An 18,935-nucleotide genomic window follows, 5' to 3' on the forward strand; every position below is an offset into this window, starting at 1 on the left:
ATGTTATTGTACAGTGTACCTGTAAACCTAACCCCTACCTTCACCATCATGGGTGGCGAACAAGCTGGGTGTCATCTTTGAATTCTCTCTATTCACCTCATATATGTGTATGTATATATTTTTCTCATGTCTCATCTCATCTCATGTAAATGTAAATGCTGTGCACTGTTAACGCAGGGGAGGCTTGCGTATTGCAAATAATAAAACAAACAAACAATAAATCTCACTTTTAACTCAACTCCTGTGGTACTTTATACTTTCCCTGACCTTCCGCCAAAAATTAAATGTCTCAATTTGGGCGCAAAGCTCGCAGACAACGGGGACAAAATTGGGGCACTTAGAACGCGCCAGCCAAGCGGGCCGTGGCATTTGGGAGAGAAGCCAGTTCGCATTTGCACATTGAGGCGCACTACATAGACGGATTCTAAACTTCAAATTCTCACAGATGCCTATACTACGTGATGTTGCAAATAAAGAATGCGAAGGACAGCGGCTTTGATTTTCAGCTCGCGCCCAGATGAGGCCCACAAGTCGCACTGGAAGTATAAGGGTCTATTGTTTTTTGACCTTGAGACAGGGACCATGCCGAAAGAACTACATTTGAAGGGGGTGTGCAATAACGTAAGAGAGGATAAGGCAGAAAATTCAGAAACTAGACCGAGTTTCATTTTAGTTCAGTATACGAAAAATCCTCAAGAGCACGGTCCGTTTTACAGACTGCATTACGAAGAGACACAATGGAAATTTCAAATATAATGTAAGTAAATCTTTACACGCTTTTATACCGGAATGAAGATTTAATGAATGGATGCATGAATAAATGAATGAATGAAGAGCTAGGAAAAGCAAGGAAAACGTGTTCGTAGTGGGCACATGGGCATGCAGGTCCACTTTTCTCACCGATCTCGGTCCTTGGCCCAGCCACTTTTCACTGCACTACGGGACTGTCTCTGTATCCTTCAGCCCCTTCTCCCGACATTTAACTTGCACTTGCCACCAGCTGGCCCTATTATTTAATTTGTATTCAACTAACCATGTACAGCACTTCCCCCACCCCTTCCCCATGCGCGATCAGAAAGACACCTGGCCTAGTAAGATCGTTGTCTGTCTGCCCTTGTTCCCCACCTGCCTCGTCGCGCCTAGAAACACTTGATATAGGCGCGTTACAACTGCCATATCATATATCATATCATTCCTCACGCATGTAGACTAACTGTCGTTTATCATTGTGTGTTGGCCTCAATTTATTTTGTTACTTTTTGCATTGATTTTAGAGCCGAACATACTCCATTGAACTATCCTTGCAAGCAAATAGTTTCTGATCGGCTGTAATAAATAAAATAAGTAATATTAATGAAGATCGGCTGGCGAGACTAATTATAATTTTTTTGTTTTCATTACAAGTATTTGCTCCCCTTCTGCTACTGCCATCGGTTTGAGACACCAGCAGATGGCTTTTACAGTAGACACCTGCAGCTTCGTGTGAACAACTGGAGCACACTGACAATTTTATGGGACGATCGCCAAGGGCCCACCTGCCCTTACGCTGTACTAGTGGCTAGAAGCAACATATCAACCTTTACGATGGACTAGTGTCTAGTTGATGGAACAGCCTTGCGGTTCACCGTGCTTCCAAAGTGCTTCTTTTAACGAAAAGCAACACCCTGTGTACCATGGCGGATACAGATAAAAGAAAATAAATGGCTTTCCAAGTTCATATGGCAATTGCTGAATATTCTCTAAACATTTAATGTAAAATACATGTACTTTACCAAATGTACCGTGTTGCTGTTTGATTTTAAAGTACAGTTTCATATTCTGAATTGTGGCGCGCTGTGTTGTGAGATGGTCTGTGTTGGTTTCCGGGTCCTGTGTGGAGTCGCGTAGAAGACGACTGGGCGCGTTTGCCTACGCAGCACAGTAACGTCACGGAGAGAGGCGGGGAATATGAATGTTTTGATAATGTCAGGCTCAGGGGCGGGGGAATTGATTTAGTGCCGCAAAAGCAGGTCAGCCAGGGCGATGGGGGAAATGATAGGATTATCAGAAAATGGCGGCGCCCTGGTGCTTGTTTTCGCGTGCGTTTAATGGACGAAAACTCGGGTAAGGTCCATAGGAAAGTTTTCTAAAATCTAGCCACTTAGGCTTAAAAAAACATGGCCGACCCGTAGGGACAATAAAAAAATTTACTAGACCATGCCTTTAATTTGAACTTTCATCCATCTTGGAGGGATGTGTTGGACAAAAAAACACAACAAGATGGCTCTTCTGAGAGAAATTTTGTTTTGACACTGCCTTGGACAGGATGGACCATCTCACTGTTAAAACCAGTTTCTCCTTGGGGAACATTAAGTGCTCTGTTTTAACAGACATCTTCTGGAACAAATTCACATGTCTCACGGAAGTGATGACCACCAAGAAAACATGTGACATAAGTAGAGGGGAAAGATCACAAGTTTCAGAAATTGGCATGACACCAATTACAGTTCTGAGACCTGACTGGTTCTTTGAGAGCGACTCGAGCGGTGGATACCCTGGGTCTGACTGCTCCTTCTGAAGAAGTAAGGGCACACATGATCATGGATATCATCTAGCCAAAGATGTCTTAGGTTCCCTTATAGCCACTAAGTGGATCCTTATTAGACAAACTCACTCTTGCATGGTGTAGGCCAGCTTCAATTCCTTATCTTTACCAGGATCTTGCACAAAAGCATAAGGCTGGACCCTTTTATCATCTATTCTTGACAGATCCTCCCACCCCTGAGAGCCTTGTGGTTTAACCAGCCACTGCAGGCTCCAGACCCATGGTTTTTCCTATTACTACCCTGGGTAAGGAGTCAAATAAAAACAAAGGACTAGTTTCCAGCCCTGGATTCCTTGTTCCCTCCATTGTTTTCTTCCTCTTCTGTCTTGTTCCGTCTCCTATTTATTCCCTCTTCTTAATTGTCTCCCATTTCTCTTTAGCCCCACCTTTACTTGAATGCCACTGCCTGCTAGCAGACTATTGTTTTGTTACCTGAAAAGAGTGGGCTTCTGAATCTATACCTCGCCTTGGTTTTGGTTATTCTATTTGTTTGTCCACACTTACAAGATACAACCTTTTAAAGGAGGCGTTGCTTTGGTAAACCTGGCCCCAGCAATTGGCGATCATTGATGTATCCTTGAAAGGTTGGGGTGCTCACATGTTCGATCCAACGGTGAGCAGACTGCGGTCTCCCTCACAGTCTCAGGAGTGCATCAACTTTCTGGAGTTGAGGGCAATCAAGCTGGACCTGTTTGCCCTACTCCTCTGTGTGAAAGGCATGTGTTTACTTGGTCTGATGAACAACACAGTAGCCATGCAATACCTCAGCAAACAAGTTGGATTTCTGCCAATCTCTGTCATTCCACTGGTTCTCAGGGGACTGTGCCCGTTTGGAACCAGGTCGACTCTGATAGCTCCAGACTGGGCTCAGAGGACATGGTACCCTGAGGCGCTTCCAAAGAGTGTGGGTCTACTTTCCCAGTCAGGAGGGCTGGTTCTCCATCTGAACCTCAGCAGCCTGAACCTTCATGCTTGGCTGCGGGCAGGCTGGGTGTGCTTCAAAAGTCTCGGCTTGATGCTGGAAGAGGGATCTGGATCCTTTCACTTGTTCCATATCTTCTGTTTTGGATTTGTGTGTGCTCTGATGGGCTGATATGCCTGGCATTTCAGTCAGTCAGAGCTCATAGACTAGTCTGGATCTTGATACCCCCAACCCAAATGTTAAAATAATTTTGTTCTCAATATATCACAATAGAGTTTGAGATACGTTTTTTAAAACATGGGATTCATGGAACCCCTGCTAATCAACACAGCCAACAATAGACTGGCAACAGAGACAACAATGTTACAGTGTCTTAGTTTACCATACCTTTGTTACACTTGAGATATGATGTGTAATGTTTATGAACAGATGATTGACATGTTGACTGCTTTGTTTGGAGAGTTATTAAGTTCCACATCTGTTCATTGAATAACATGCCTACACTTTCACTTAAATGTTTAAAAAGTATTTTAGAAATCATATAAAAATATGTATACTTTTGCTCTGCGGTGGACTCCCTGAGAATTTTGCTGCAATGGCAAAGTCGAATTATGGTCAAAGTCCTCAAATTGTGGTCTGCCAGTAAAATGTTTTCACCTTGCCCTCATCATGTAAATCTGTGAATATGAAATCTTCAAAATAGAAACGGCTCAGTATGAAGGCATTTCTGTTATTTATTTTGAGGCTTCATAGCCTTAAGGCGCAAAAGAAAGTTTATATATGAAAATGAGATCCTGTTAGGACAGGAAATATTTTTTTAAGGTCTTATTAATTTTCTTTTCAGTGTTGGTAACAAGAAGGCAAGAGCAGTTTACCCTTGTGAAGCGGAGCACAGTTCTGAGTTGTCTTTTCAAGTAGGAGCAATATTTGAAGATGGTAAGTATAGGGCAAAAGATTTCAGTTGTTTTTTTTTTTTTTAGAGTAAAATGTTTCTAATCTATTCCTTCCTTCTGCAAATTCCTCATCTGTTATGTTTTTACTCCAGCACCAGCTACCTTCGGAAACCTTATCTCCACCAGGGGGCGCAGCACGGCTCCACATCTATGCGCTGGACATGATGTTTTGGCCAGTACATACGAAGCCAACGCACACTATGACCTCAGTTTCCTTTTTCCACACACACTGTACGCTTCAGCAATACAGCTAATATTGAGCTCTTACTACTGCATCATGCCTCACCCCAATATCCTCACCCCGGTAAGGGACTTGGGCTTCAAGCCCTGCATGGATTGCAGGAAGCAGGTATCTTTTTTCTGACCCCCACAGGATCTGTTTATACTGCCTGGAAAAGGAACACAATGCTCAACATCTTTGCCAAGGCCCATGGGCCAATGGCTTTGGCCTCGGCAGTGGCAATATGGCCTAGGATGCTTGAAGGAGCTGGCAGATACCCCTCACAAGACCATGAGAACAAGAGACCTGGTTAAATCATTAGGGTACCAGTGCAACAGACATTAAACATTACATTTGCTGCCTCTACATCAGCTTTCACCTGGGGCTCTGGTTTCAGACCTTTCCAAATATTTGCGCTGATGGGTAATGCTTGTTTTTCAGCAGCCAGAGTAGTACAAAAATGGTTCACAAGTGAAGGAAGAGGAAGACCTATACAAAGGTCCCACCCGCACCCACTTATAATTCTCTTTCATTCAGCATCGCAGTATGCGCAGCTCATTCGGCATCGCAGTATGCGCAGCCGGTGGGACAAGAATATCTGAGTTCTTGGACGGTTGGCGACAAAATACTTTCGGATTCTTGGGTCTTTCAGGTAGTGGCTTTCAGGTACTGCCTACCTTTCTTTCAAAAGCCCCCTGATCATCAGCCACAGGGAGGGTGTCACCCTCCGACACGATCCTCTTGAGGGCCGGTGGGTTCAGACCCAGCTACAAAAACCAGCAATGGCACCAGTACTTGAAGTAGAGAGGGGGGAGGGGATGGTACTCTCCTTACTTTTGGGTACCATAAAAGGATGGCAGTTTTTGCCCCATCTGGGACTTGAAACTTCTTAACAAGTACCTGAGAAATGGCAAGTTCGAGTTGGTGACTTTAGTCTTAATTTTGCAAGGCCTGCAGTATAAGACTGGATGCTTGTTCTAGAGGTTTCTGATCGAAAAGGCACATTCACAATTCTGTGTCCAGTTCTGGCTCACCTCCACCCCCAGGGTTTTCTCCAAGCTTATGACAGTGGTAGGGAGAAAACACAACAGGGAGAAGATCCATATCTTTCTCTATTGACATATGATTGTGCCAGCCCTAACATTCTTACACCTTCTGTGCCACATGACATCTGGCATGTTTCTGATGCCACAGCCTCGCCTAAGGGCGAAAATGATGCAGTAATCACTCAGATCCCAATGGTCCCAGTACTGGGGGAAGCATGGGGAATCAGCTGTGAGTTACTTTCCAATTAGCACAGGACCTAAATTGGTGGTCCCAAGTGGGCAAGTTGAGTGCAGGGGAACCATTCTGGCAACTGTGACCAGGGAAACGGTTGATCACAGATTCTTCCCTGAAAGCCTTAAGCCCTCCATTGAGATATCGCAGGGTGAGCAGGATTTGGTCCTTGCCAGAATTCAGATTGCATATCAATCTACTTGAGCTGCAGGCGATGGGAAAAAGTCTGGATGCTTTCCTACTTTGCATCAGTGGAAAAACTGTACCTGATACAGACAACACTGTTGCTATGCACTACCTCAACAAGAGAGGTAGAGTGTTGTGAGCTTCTTGTCCCTTTGCAAAAAAGTAATGCAGCTGTGGTTCTGGGTGTTGGAGAACCAGTTCTTTGTACGCAGCCCATCCGACCGGAAAAAGAGACTGTTGGACGATGCTCTGAGCATGCAGAGCGCTGTATCCCAGGAGATTCGTACGGAATTCCCCTCATGTAGATCTGTTTGCAACATGTGCCAGGAGGAAGTGTCAGCAGTTCTGCTTCATGGAATTTCTCCTGAAAGGGGCACATGGGGGTGCATTTCTAGTGAAGTGGAATTTTTAACTCTACCCATTCCCACTGATTACACTCCTCATGTAGGTTCTAAGGTGGCAGAGGAGGTTCCAGACCCTGATATTGCTGATCGCCTCAGATTGGGTGCAGAGGACATGGTATACAGGCCTTCCAGAAATGGCTATCTGCACGCCTTGACACATCCCGATGAGAGAGGACCTTCTACCCCAGTCGGGAGGGCAGGTTCTTAATCCCAATCTCTGCACTCTGAATCTTAAACTTAAAATACAGGGATTGGGACCTGTCTGAAGAGGTAGTTTAGGTTTGCCAGCATTATCTTCCATAGATTCACATGCTGTAGGAATATTCCCTGTCGTCAGGCTGGGAATCCTTGGTAACATAGAGCACTTTATTTTAAAAACGGAAACTCTAAGTGCTCTAACCTAGTCATTTTGGGTCATGTTGCCCACAGCCAATAGAAAGGGCTCCCTTAGCTCTACCCCTGGAGGCTAGTTCTTGTCTTTTCGACATTCGTTGTGTAGGTGAGATTCAGGCATTTTCCTGCAAAGCCCCCTACCTGGTTTTCGACAAGTGGAAGGTGGTACTACACACCAACCCTTCATTTGTGGCAGAAGTTCCTTCCGCATTTCACCTCAATAAGCTGCTCGTGCAGCCTGTTTTCTTAAGTTCACCTTCATGTCCTGTGGAACGCTTGCTGGATTCTCAGGATGTGGTGCATGCTCTGAAATATATATTCCACGCAAAGACGTTCCGGAAGACCTTTCAGCTCTTTGTGACATTTGGCCCCTCTGGAATGTGGAATACACTGCCCAAATAGTCAGTTGCCAGGTGGATTTCCTTCTGCATCTTCTTCTGTCATCAAGCGGGCAGGCCCCTCCCTGTGAAGCGCAGAGCTCATTCTACAAGGGCCTTTGCCGCTATGACAGCCTTCCTCTCTGGCGTTCCCCTGCTGAACATCTGCAGGCCGAACCTGGGGATCCGTACACACCTTCACATGGTTCTATTGTGTCGACCGGGATTCCATGGCAGAGTAGAGAGCCCACCAGGCAGTTCTACGTAACCTGTTGGCATACGGTCAGTGTCTCCTGTGGTAAGTGTTGTATACAAGGAGCTTACTTCAATGAATTGCTTTTCTTCCGCAGATTCCTCATCTTGATAGATATCCATCATCCAGCTCTGCCGTTGGAAATTTTTTGACAGCAGGCGTAGTGGACCTCGACTCAGACGTCGATCCATCCTGCTCGGCTCTCGATCGTCGGCTCCGGAAGTGATGGCAGGCGTCGCATATATAGCACGTCACTGCGCCCCATGCTGCAGTTCCTTATTCCGCCGTCTTGCATGCTGCATCGGTAACACAACTCGAGTTTACTCAACGTTTATTTGTACCTAGTTGTACGTTTTGCACAGAAAACCTTGACGCAACGTCATCTCACAGGGTTTCCGGCTTCAAGCAATGCCGCGATTACGAGGCCAAAATGTTTGTAACCGACCCGCACCGCATATCTGTGGTGCCTAGGTGTTGGTCACGACAAAAAGGCCTGTGTGCTGTGCGCAAAGATGCAGCCAAAGGCCCTATGTGAGAGGGCCGGGAGACTGGCTTTGGCCCGACAGGTCGCCAAATCTCCGGCATGGTCCCTCGTTTGGTCTTGGGAGGCCAAGACAGAGGTGCCCACCCCGACAAAGGGAAGGAACAACATTGCAAGAAGACTACGAAACGGTCCACTCCAGGAGCTATTCCTCGTCTACCTCACGGAAGAAGAAGCAGAACCGCCGTCATCGACGCAAGTCCAGCTGATCCTCAGAACGAGGAAAGCAGTCGGTGGGGTCGACCACTCACGAAGAGTGGGAACATTTTAAAATGTCCATGCTTGAAATGTTTAGGAAACAAGCTGCTGTAGGTGCAGCTCCGGCACCCGACCAGCAAGCTTTGGTGGCAAAAGCGGCGCTCAGTGATCCCGACCCCCCCCTTCCGTCGTTGTCAAACGCCTTTGGCCGTCCAGGCATAAGTAGCTGGAGAGCCATAAGGCCGAGACAAACGACGTCCATTGGTTATCCGAGCGTCCATCAGTGTCGAAAGTACCTTCAGCATCGAAACAGTCAGCGACTGTTCATTTGTACCGCTATCGAGATGGGATTTCTTCGACTCGATGCAATCCATATTTGGCGTGGTTGACCCCGATGATCCAGTCGACCCCATTTAAACAGGTGTTTTGCAGAATCCTGTGCAGTTCCCTTGGGGAGCACTACACACGATTAAGACTACAGGTGAGAGCAATAAATCCCCTTTTGGTATCAGTCTGTACCACACAGATTTAGTTGGTAGCTGTGGCTGAGCAGTCAGACTTATCTCAAGAGGGAGATGAGCAGTATTCGGGGTTTACACAATAGGCCCACTAGACTATGGTACAAGGAGACACTGACCAAAGCTTTGTATTTAAAAAGTAGATATATATTTATGTTATACACTTCTAATAAAGCACATGTATCACAGTCATCAAGCAAGTTAATTTAAGTCAAAAGAAAAATATACACACTCCCAAGTTAAATTGTAGGCCAAGTGAACCAGAGTGAAAACTGAGCAAACCAGCACAGTGACTACACACCAGGGATCCTCTAACAATTCCTCACAAGGGAGGGAACGCACAAGTTATAAAGAAATAGGTTCTTACACACCCTAGCAACACTTCCCATCAGTTTGTGAACCAGTTTAAGCAAGGCAGTGTATCAGTATAAGCAATACTTAGATGAAAACTGAGCAAAATGGCATTTCACAAGGTTAGAAAATGGGAAGGAAAGGGTAGTTAAAAGAAAATAGGTGCACCACACAGTTATAGCTGAGAATCAATCTAAAGAAGGCAGATCTAACAAATGTGACCAGAGTCAGCAGGCCTGTGCCAAAGTCAGTTGGTACAGGGCAAGGGCCCAGGAGCAAAATGTTCTTGTAGCTGCAGTCAAGTCTTTGGTTAACAAAGTGGAAAAGGCGGATGCAGACGTTGAAATGACAATGTTAAGAGAGGGGGCGGCCAACCCAACAGGTAGGTAAAGGATTTAAAACCCCTTTAGTGCTACCGCGAAGAAAGGGCGGCCTGGCGGAACAATGTACCTTAAAATGGAGACATGGCTCCTATGGTGGCGCTTGTTCCTGGTAGTTCCTGCAGTTCGGGTGATCCAGTAGAGGAAGAGAGGCTCTCGTCGTGGAGGAAGGTTCGAGTTACTGCACTACCCAGGGATGAAACCAGCCGCGGTGCTGCCCGAAGAAATAAAAGGTACACTCCTTTAAATCGCGGTCCGGGTGGTCTGGCGCCTGGCTATCCGGCCTCCGAGTACAGGGTACGGGAGATTCGACCAAGGCAGGTCCGGGAAGGCATTTGGCAAACTGGGTGGCCCCACCAGTTCAAGGGAAGAAGGCTCTTGCAGGTGAAGATCTTCTCTCGTCGTGTGGAGAAAAGTGCTGAGACGCTGCAGCAGGGCTTCACCGGCGGTTCAGTCGTTGCAGATGTCTTTGGCTTCTCTCCTCTTCGGCTTCTTAGTTCCAGTGGCGACGTCTTGCTTTTCCAGTCCTCGGGACCCTGCTTTTATGCAAAAAGATCCCCATTCATACAGCCTAGTTGTCACTCGCACGGTGGAGTGGTCATCTTGGCGGGAGACCCTCCAGCCTATCGGGATAGAGTGCGACATGGGTTGCTGAGGCAACCCTGTCCAGGGGTCCTACTCCCCCTCCCACACAATGGACCCACCCCAGACTCAGTGGCGCCGAAAGGAGGGCTTCTCGGCAGAAGCCCGCCAAAAGGACGAACAAAGGATCCCCAACCTGGGTTAGGAGTTTAGAGGAAGACACGAGAAAGAAGTTATATTAAAGTTCTGGCAATGAAAACCTACCAGAGTAAAGTTAATATTAAAATACACCGGCGGTATGTTAGAGGCTGTCAGTAAAAGTGGTAGCCTCGAACAATGGGAAAATCCCATAGGGAAATATTTGCGGTCGAATATTTACAGTAGTTACCACTGCCACCAGCCAGAAACTTTTGAGAGAGGGACTGTACGGTACCCTCTCGAAAATGAACATAGGGGAAAAACTATTAACCCCTTCCAGTACCTCCATAGTAAGATGGGTTGTACTGGTTTAGTTCATAGGATTCGACTAGTAAAGTCAATGGGGACTTTACATGCCTTGGGAGACAGTAGTCAGTCCCAGGGTATGGAGTCTATATTTGGGGGTCGCTACGGCACCCCTGTGTCACTGCACTGATGGTGCTGGGTAACACATGTGAATAAAGATGGTTTCTATGGGGTTGAGAGAGATCCCATAGGCATTAAACACAACAATAGCATACAACACACATGGCAAAAATGCCTAAGAGTGGGAAAAAGAGTCTCACTCTTAAAAGGAAAAAAGAAACTCTCTTCAAATCCAGCAAAGCTGCTGGGGGACACTATAGGTAAGGGAAATTAGCCATAGAATGAATATTCTCCCTAACAACGGGTGCCGACAGCATCAACTTTTTCGACATCCAGGCTGATTTATTGACCCTAGCTCAGGGTCTACAAGACATCAGTGGTCTGGGTACTTCCCCAAACCTTGAGTTACAACAAAACTAGCCCTATACCCATGATAACATCAAGTTCAGGGATCTGGTTCACAGGGTTGTTTACATCCTTGAGCTGAAGGCGTCCACCACACCTCTTCAGGAGTATGAGCTCACTAACATTTTGGACGATGGTCCCACGGTTGAGCATAACATGCCATTCAAGCCAGCCATTGCGGACCATTTGGGCTCCTTATGGAAGCACCTTTGTACTATTCCCCTGTGAATGCCAATTTCACAGGGAAGTATAGGCCAGCAAGAGGAGAGCCTTCTTTCCTCGCCACACACCTGTTCCCGGAAGGGTTAAATATACAGGCTGCCACTATTTCCACCAGACCAGCAGCATCCACTTCCAATCTGCCTACGGACAGAGAAGGAAAAAAATTGGACGCATTGGCCAGAAAGGTGTTCACTGCTGGCAGCATGGCGCTCAAAGCCACAAACATACCCTGTGGATTCGCCAAGTACTCCATTGGCTTATGGAAGGCTGTGGAACATGCTGCTGAATACGTCCCTGAGGGTGCCATGCAGGACAGATTTTTACAGCTGGTGGAGGATGGGAAGGAGGTAGCCAAGCAGTCATTGCAAACGGGCCTGGACGTAGCGGACTGCGTTTGCAGAGCAATGAGTTCAGCAGTAGTAATGAGACGCCAGCCAAAGGGCTGCTAGACATGCCCTTTGAAGGTGAGATGCTTTTCGGTCAGAAAGCAGACGAATCTTGGAGAAGTTTAAGGAATCCAAGTTGGCTGTTAAATCATTGGGCCTAGCGGTGCAGCCGTCCAAACCTACCTTGGGCAGAGGCTATTGACGTTACGTACCCTATAGCAGGAAGGTGCAGCTCCTGCAAGCCAGGCAAGGGCAGAGGCGCTTCTCGCGTCCCGAAAGGGGCAGAGGGGCCTCTAGAAGCCAGCAAGCAGCAACAGCAGTTGGGACACCTGCGTCCTCGAAGCCGCTTTGATTTTCGGCTCCCATGATGCACCGGTTAGTGGACGGTTGGCAGCGCATCGGCCCTAATGGCAGGAGATAACTTCCGATGCCTTAGCCCTGCAGTTATTTTGGTGGGGTTATCGTTTGCCTTTTCTAAAGAGCCCTCCAGACAGACCACCACCTCCCCCGATCCAAAAGGGACAGGAGCTCCAGGAAGAACTGAGAGCCCCATTGTCGAAGGGTGCTGTGGAAGAGGTACCTCCCGATCAGAGAGTGTCGGGTTGGTATTCCCAGTATTTTCTGGTGACCAAGAAGGGAGGTCTGCGTCCCATCCTGGACCTCAGGGCCTTGAACAAGTTCCTGAGGAAGGACACATTCAGGATGGTGACGTTGAGAGAGATTCTTCACGCTCTCGAACTTCAGGACTGGCTAGTGTCAACAGACCTACAGGAGGCTTGTTTCCATGTGCCGATACATGAAAAGCACAGGAGGTTCTTAAGGTTCCTCATTGGGGACAAGCACTATCAGTTCAAAGTGCTTCCCTTTGGGTTGACCTCCGCGCCAAGGGTCTTCACCAAGCTCATGGCAGTAGTTGCGGCTCACCTCAGGAGATCCAGGGTCCACGTATTTCCATACCTGGACGACTGGCTGATCCGAGAGATGTCGGCGGGCAGGTTTTGTCTCATCTAGAGGATGCTTGCCTTCTACTGCACAGGCTGGGCTTCTCCGTCAACTTGACAAAGTCACATTTGACACCAGTTCATCGGAGCAGTCCTAGACACCCGGGTAGGCAAGGCTTTTCCTCCCGAAGAGAGTGTCAGCAACATAGTCCAGATGGTGCATTTGTTTCATAACCAGGCCTTTCTAAATAACAGGACCTTGAGAGTCTTTTCACTGTCGGCAGCAGCTGACCCAATTGCCATTACATGCAGAGTCCCCCAAGGCTCCTGCGTGTCACCGACCATGTACAACATCTTCACAAAGCCTTTATTAGATGATCTGGATCATCTGGGTGTCATCTACACTAACTATGCAGATGACACCCAGATCCTTCTCCCTTTAACGGGAACCTATGTTACTGATGTACTGCTAGTGAACAAAATTAATCTATTCATTCAGGCATGGATGGCCAACCATGACCTTTGCCTGAATGACGATAAAACGTAACTCCTGATTCTAGGCTCTTCAGCTAACCTGAATAAACTTAGCTTAGATTATGCCTCCGTTAATATCGATGGGAACAACATGAGGTAAAAACTTTAGGTTTTTACCTAGTCTCTACTGTGAACTTGCATAAACAAGTTAACGCCACGGCCTTGTTGGGTGTCTTGGCCCACGTTCAAGTTATTATGCTGCAACACTTGGTGCTGTGAGCTTAGGAAATCCAAGAGGGCGGAAAAGCCCACATTTGCGCCACAATCCTAGAGAACTGCACAGTTTTGCGCACAGCAAAATGGTCCCCTGACCTGCCACCCACCAGTGCGAGCGTGAGGGGCCAGGAGTGCCATGAGTGAAATGTGTGCCAAAGGAAAAACAGCAGTGCCGGTGGCTAAAATAAAAAAGCGCGTTGAAATCACCTTTTGTTTCTCTGAAATGCAACATAAAAATGCCTATTTTAAACATTTCAAGATATTCAAAAATCTCAATGAACACCAGCAGACATTTGGCAGAATGTAGTCTTGTGTGCATACACAATCTGGAAAGAGAAAGAGCCCAAAACAATGTTTATAACAAAACTGGCTGAGCTGTGGATGTCAGCAGCTGAAGTGAAATTGGACTGAAAGACACTAAAATCTAAATGTTTAAAATAAATGAGTGACCTACTGTTGAGTGTCACATAGTTTGCAACTGTTGGAATGTCATAGTTTTGAACTTAGAATCATCGTTCTAGCTGCATGTGTAAAAATTGTCAGTTTGATTTGAATGTAGAAAACTGGGTACCAAAGTGACATTTAGCTGAAGCCGGCTTAAAGAGATTGAATTCTGCCTGACAATCACCCCTGACAGGAGTTGAAACTTGATCAGCAGCTGTGTTCCCAGGCCTGGCTACATTCTGCTGCCCCTGCCAAAAGGAGATGACACCTCTCTGATTGAATTAGGGGAGGAGCACCTGGGGACTACAGGAAACTAAACAAAGCACTTTCCTTGGCCCAGGCAAATGTTAAATTAGGGGGGTCGTAAATGGCTTCCTCTTGGAAGGAATCGGGGGGGGGGGGCACTGCATCTGTGAGCCAGCTGAGCTTGGGGGAAGTGGATAAACCAGAAATTCCACCATGTGCTTTGGAAAAACCACACCCCTTTGGGGCCAAAGCATAATTTTAAAAAGATGGATAATTCATAGTGCGGACTTGTAAAGATTATATAAATAACATCATTCTTGTGATTTTTCTGTGCACATTTTAAGAGGTGTTAGGACTTTGTGGTATGTTCTTGGGGATAGTAGCGGAAAAAAGGTTGTTACTCCAAATGTATGCATGTTAAAAATCTGACACTTTATCATCTGAAACTCATATCCCTGGTGCACATTTGTGTAAAATCTGGAAAGGTTTAGAGGTCGTTATTTGGATGAAAAGGGCAGAATTCTGTCATAAGTGGACACGACATCTTACAAAGACAGGGATCGGATGGTTTGGTGCTACAGAAAATATGTTAACTGGACATATGATATTAGAAAAATGGTACATAAATCTATTTCTGATCCAAATACATATTTATCTGTGTGCAATTTGACAAGGGGAGGATCCTCTGACCATAAACCTACCTCATCACTCTGACTCACAACCCAGTTCCCCCAATCAAGGGAGAGAGGAGGAACTGGCCAATGATAAGTTGAGAGGGTTGGGCATAGAAGATGAGCCGACCCTCCCACTTTCTAAACACATAAAAGGAGACTGTGCAGGACAGGTAGGGACATTCACTTCCCACTTCAAGCTGATTTCTTGCGGAGCGTTTTGCCAGGAGACACCAGATCCAGCACTTAGACTTCAAATCCAGACAGAGACCAGAACTTTGAATTCAGACTTCAGAATTTGTCAGCAGGCCTCAAAATCTTTTGCAAACTGATTTACCCCAGACTTCCAAGGGGCACATCAGAGTAAAACAGCCGGGCTGAGCTGTTTGCTTCTGGCCTAAAACCCTGTGCCAGAAACACCCAGAAAGCAGAGCTGTACCCGGAACCAGAGACCAGACCTTTGTGAAGCGCCGAGTGCCAAACCAGCAGAGCAGATCCAGACCACTGTAACCAGAGAACCGGTACTAAAGACCATCCGTGGCGAGAGAACCGCAGCCAATCCGGACCCGACCCGTGACGAAGTCGCATTCCTGTCCAACATATAGTGTGAGTACCCAGCCAGAACTGTGCTAAACCAATCTCTTAGTTTAAAATAATCTAATTCAAACTATTTTAACCTATCTAGAACTACACCATAGCATTGTGTGTCCTTCTGTGACTTTAAAGCTGCAAAGCTGTCATCTGTCATTCTGAAACTTTAAAATTTAATTTCTGAGAATCTACCTTCACAAAATCGGCCGTATCTCGGGAACCGTCTGTCCTAGGAACAGAATTAACTGTCATTTTAATTTCTTCACGTGTCAAAATAGCAGCTCCTTGCTTTCCTTTGCTGAAATTCGTTTGCAACCTGACAATCATTCATAGAGCATTGCTAAAGTGATCCTGAACTAATATAAAGTAGCTATCACTCACCCGGAACCTCCTATAGGGAATTAAAAGCAATTTGAGTATATTTTTCACTTCTTTGCATACCACCTTTAAAGTACTTTGCCTGTGTTTAAAATCATCCCTGTTTCTCTAAGCTTGCTAGGGGGAACTGAATTCGTATTGTACTGTGATTGTATTCCTGAAGACTGTGTGTGTTACTTCCACCTCCTTACATTGCAAAGAGGGGGGGTGAATTGCCAAAAGGGGAAAAGTGATCATATTACCTTTTGCTGAAATTATATCAAGTTTATTCCTGTGTTGCTTCTTTTCCACCTTGCATTTCCTTGTACCATATAAAGCATTCTCAGCTACCTTATCCTCTATACTACTCCTAAGGAATTACCCAGTGTGCTAGTATCACATCATCCATTGTTGATCACTCACTGTCATATGTCTAAGTGTGATATCAATTATTAATTTATTATAAAAGTGTGATATATTGTTTAATTCTCAAATAAACCTTTTAAATTTGCAAAACAAACTTACTTCTTGGCTCAGTGGGGTCAGGGGGATTCTAAGAGAGGGGTGTTATATAAGGGTTGTCATCCAGAGTACACGAACTGTACATAAAAATATATAAATAAGGGCTTCCCTTGAGCAATCCCAAACAAGGCACTGACTTAGTGGGACTGCTTGATTGGAGTCTTTAACAGAGTGGGGGCTCATAGCTGGGGATTCTGGATTAGATCTATCACTTGTGCAGATTAATACAGTGTGCCAGCTGACAGGATACATATCCGGTTAGATCACCACGCTGTGTTACGCTGTAAAGCACTCCTCAAAGGAACGCTCTAAGGAAACGGTCTGTTTTGCAAAATAAAATACAAACTTAGGGATGGGACTCAGGAGGTAACCCTCCTGCAGCAAAGACTGGCCCAGTATTCCAGGACCAATCAGGAGGCACAGAGAGAGAATGAGGGGCTCTGTCAGCACAATGATAGGCTCCAGCAACAGGTAGCCATGCAGGAGAGACTGATAGTCTAGTAAGGCCTTGGTTGAGGAACTGAAAGCGCAGGTTCTTGCATTGCAACAGGGAGCAGGGGCCGACAGAGATGAAGTTCGCTGGGAAAGGGAAACACCTGAGCATAACCTCAGGAGCCCTAGTACCAGAGGCCTTCATCTCTCCCAGTCCTTGGACTCTGCCACCCCCATGTCCCCTGGCGCACATGAGCACAGGGCCACAGGGAGGGCAGATTACTATCCGGCCAAAACTATGGGGTTCATAGGCCAGTACCTCCCAGGAATGGATGGGCAGGCATCCGGGTATGGGCACCTAAGCACAGTGCAATTTAGTGGGGAACCCCAGGAGAGTAGGCCCACTAAGGGCATCCTGAAAACCTCTGCCCAGTTAGTTCAGTGGGGGGGTACCCAGCAAATCCTGGTAGCAAGGAGGGATCTGAAGACTCCTCTGAGCGTCACAAGACACAGGAGACCAGGTCCCCACATTCTGCCAGCCATTCCTAGGCTCGCAGAATCCGGGAAAACCTGGAGGATCAGACGGGCACCTCTGGGAGCAGTGCTTCTGAGTCGGAGGATGAATGGACCAGGGTTACCCGAACCAAAAAGGCCAATAAGGCAAAAAGGGCCTTGCTTAAGGACCCCTTAAAACAGATTAAGGCAATCAGGAGTGTCATCACGCCTTATCACAAGAACTCCAAGTATTCTGTGTGGGAACACTTGGAGCTCTTTGAGAAAATGATGGAGACCTTCCATTTGAAGGACAGCAGTAGCTGCATCCAGTACGTCAAATGGACATTCTCCCCAGAATACTCCAGTTTCTTTGCGGGGCTGGAGGACCAAAATCATTCAAGATGGTCCACCTATAGGGCGGCCATCTTGAAACAGTTTTCTGTGCATAGAAATCCACAAGAGGCTTGCAAGGCAGCCTACAACTTGCAATGTGGGGAGGATCCAGGCCCCACAAGAATTCATGCAAGAATTGAAGCGTGCCTTTGCGCAGACCACCAGAAGGGTGCGCACGGACAGCAGAGAATTCATCAACACATTTTGCCATGCTCTCCCCAAATACATAATGACCCAGCTTGTGAGAGATTTTCACGAGAAAAGATCTTTAGATTGGGTCATTGAGCAAGCCACCCGCATCTATGAGGTGCAGAAACCGGTGGAAAATAAGAATCAGCCCAAAAACCCCAAAACCAACAGCACCCCTGCTGCTGCCAAGATGGCAGAGGTAAAGGTTGCCCCCGTTTTAGATTTGGAGATGGGAGGACCTAAAAACCTGCCTGCACCAAATAATTCACAGCCCAGAAGGCCCTTAGGCCAGTCACAAACAGGTAGTCGAGGAGGTAGTCCCACAAATGGGGTCCCCCGCACCCCTGACTATGTAAGTCCCCGCTACAAGGGAAACAGACCAATCCTGGGTTATGTGTGGACTCCTCCAGACCAAGGGGGGGGATCCAGCCAAGCACCTGACCCAGGGAACTTCCCTCCTAACTTCCCACAGGAGGGCAGAAATTCCCCAAACACTGGGCAGAACTTTTTTCCCAGGTATCCACCCAATGTCCAACCCCAAAACCATCCATCCTTCTTTCCCCAATTCCCTGAGCCCAGACAACCTAATCCGGGAGAGGGAAGGCCAAGGGTGGAGGGGTACCCAAATCTTCCCAACCCAGGGTATTACCAGAGAAGGGATAGCTACCCTTCCCGGGATCAGCCCAGGGGAGAAAACAGAACCCCGTATCAGCCTGAGCGGGTTTCCCAACTTGAGCGCCAGGTCCAAAACATGGCACGGGATCTGGGTCACATGCTGAGGGCGCAACAGAACCCTCAGATGAGCGTGCCAGCGCAGAATGCCCCAAACTCTGGGCCTGGTGCTCCAGAACAATGACGGGGGCAGCACCCCGATAACCCACCGGTTCCCAGGGAGGAGGCACAAGGGGAAGGGGGGGTGTAAAGGCTTGGAGGAAGCTTCCTTCCCAACTTGTAAACAGCCCCTGGAAAACCAGGAACCGGAAACAAAATCTCCTACCCCTGAAAGTCTGCCACCCAAGGAGCAGAGAGGAGGTAGGAGAAACAAAGGACCCAAACAGACCCACTTTGTGGAGGAGGCAAAGGTCTTCCAATTTGAGGGAGAGGGATCCTCAGAGGATGCTGGGAAAAGGATCTTCTCCTTCAGAGATGGGGGAACTCCTCCCAAGGAAAAATGGGTCACAAGAGAT

At 47.0% G+C, this 18,935-nt stretch overlaps 1 protein-coding gene across 2 annotated transcripts in view; it reads left to right on the forward strand.

Annotated features, from left to right (window-relative positions):
* Nucleotides 1-18,935, forward strand: part of ARHGAP10 (Rho GTPase activating protein 10) — a 2,208,119-nt gene that overhangs the window by 2,095,968 nt on the left and 93,216 nt on the right. For both annotated transcript variants that reach the window (XM_069631250.1, XM_069631251.1), the window contains one exon: nucleotides 4,351-4,442. In XM_069631250.1, the coding sequence (XP_069487351.1) occupies nucleotides 4,351-4,442 (92 nt within the window). The remainder of the gene's footprint in view (nucleotides 1-4,350; nucleotides 4,443-18,935) is intronic.

This window comes from Ambystoma mexicanum, chromosome 6q, assembly GCF_040938575.1.
Source record: "Ambystoma mexicanum isolate Mex_15411 chromosome 6q, UKY_AmexF1_1, whole genome shotgun sequence".
In the NCBI taxonomy this organism is placed as follows: Eukaryota; Metazoa; Chordata; class Amphibia; order Caudata; family Ambystomatidae; genus Ambystoma; species Ambystoma mexicanum.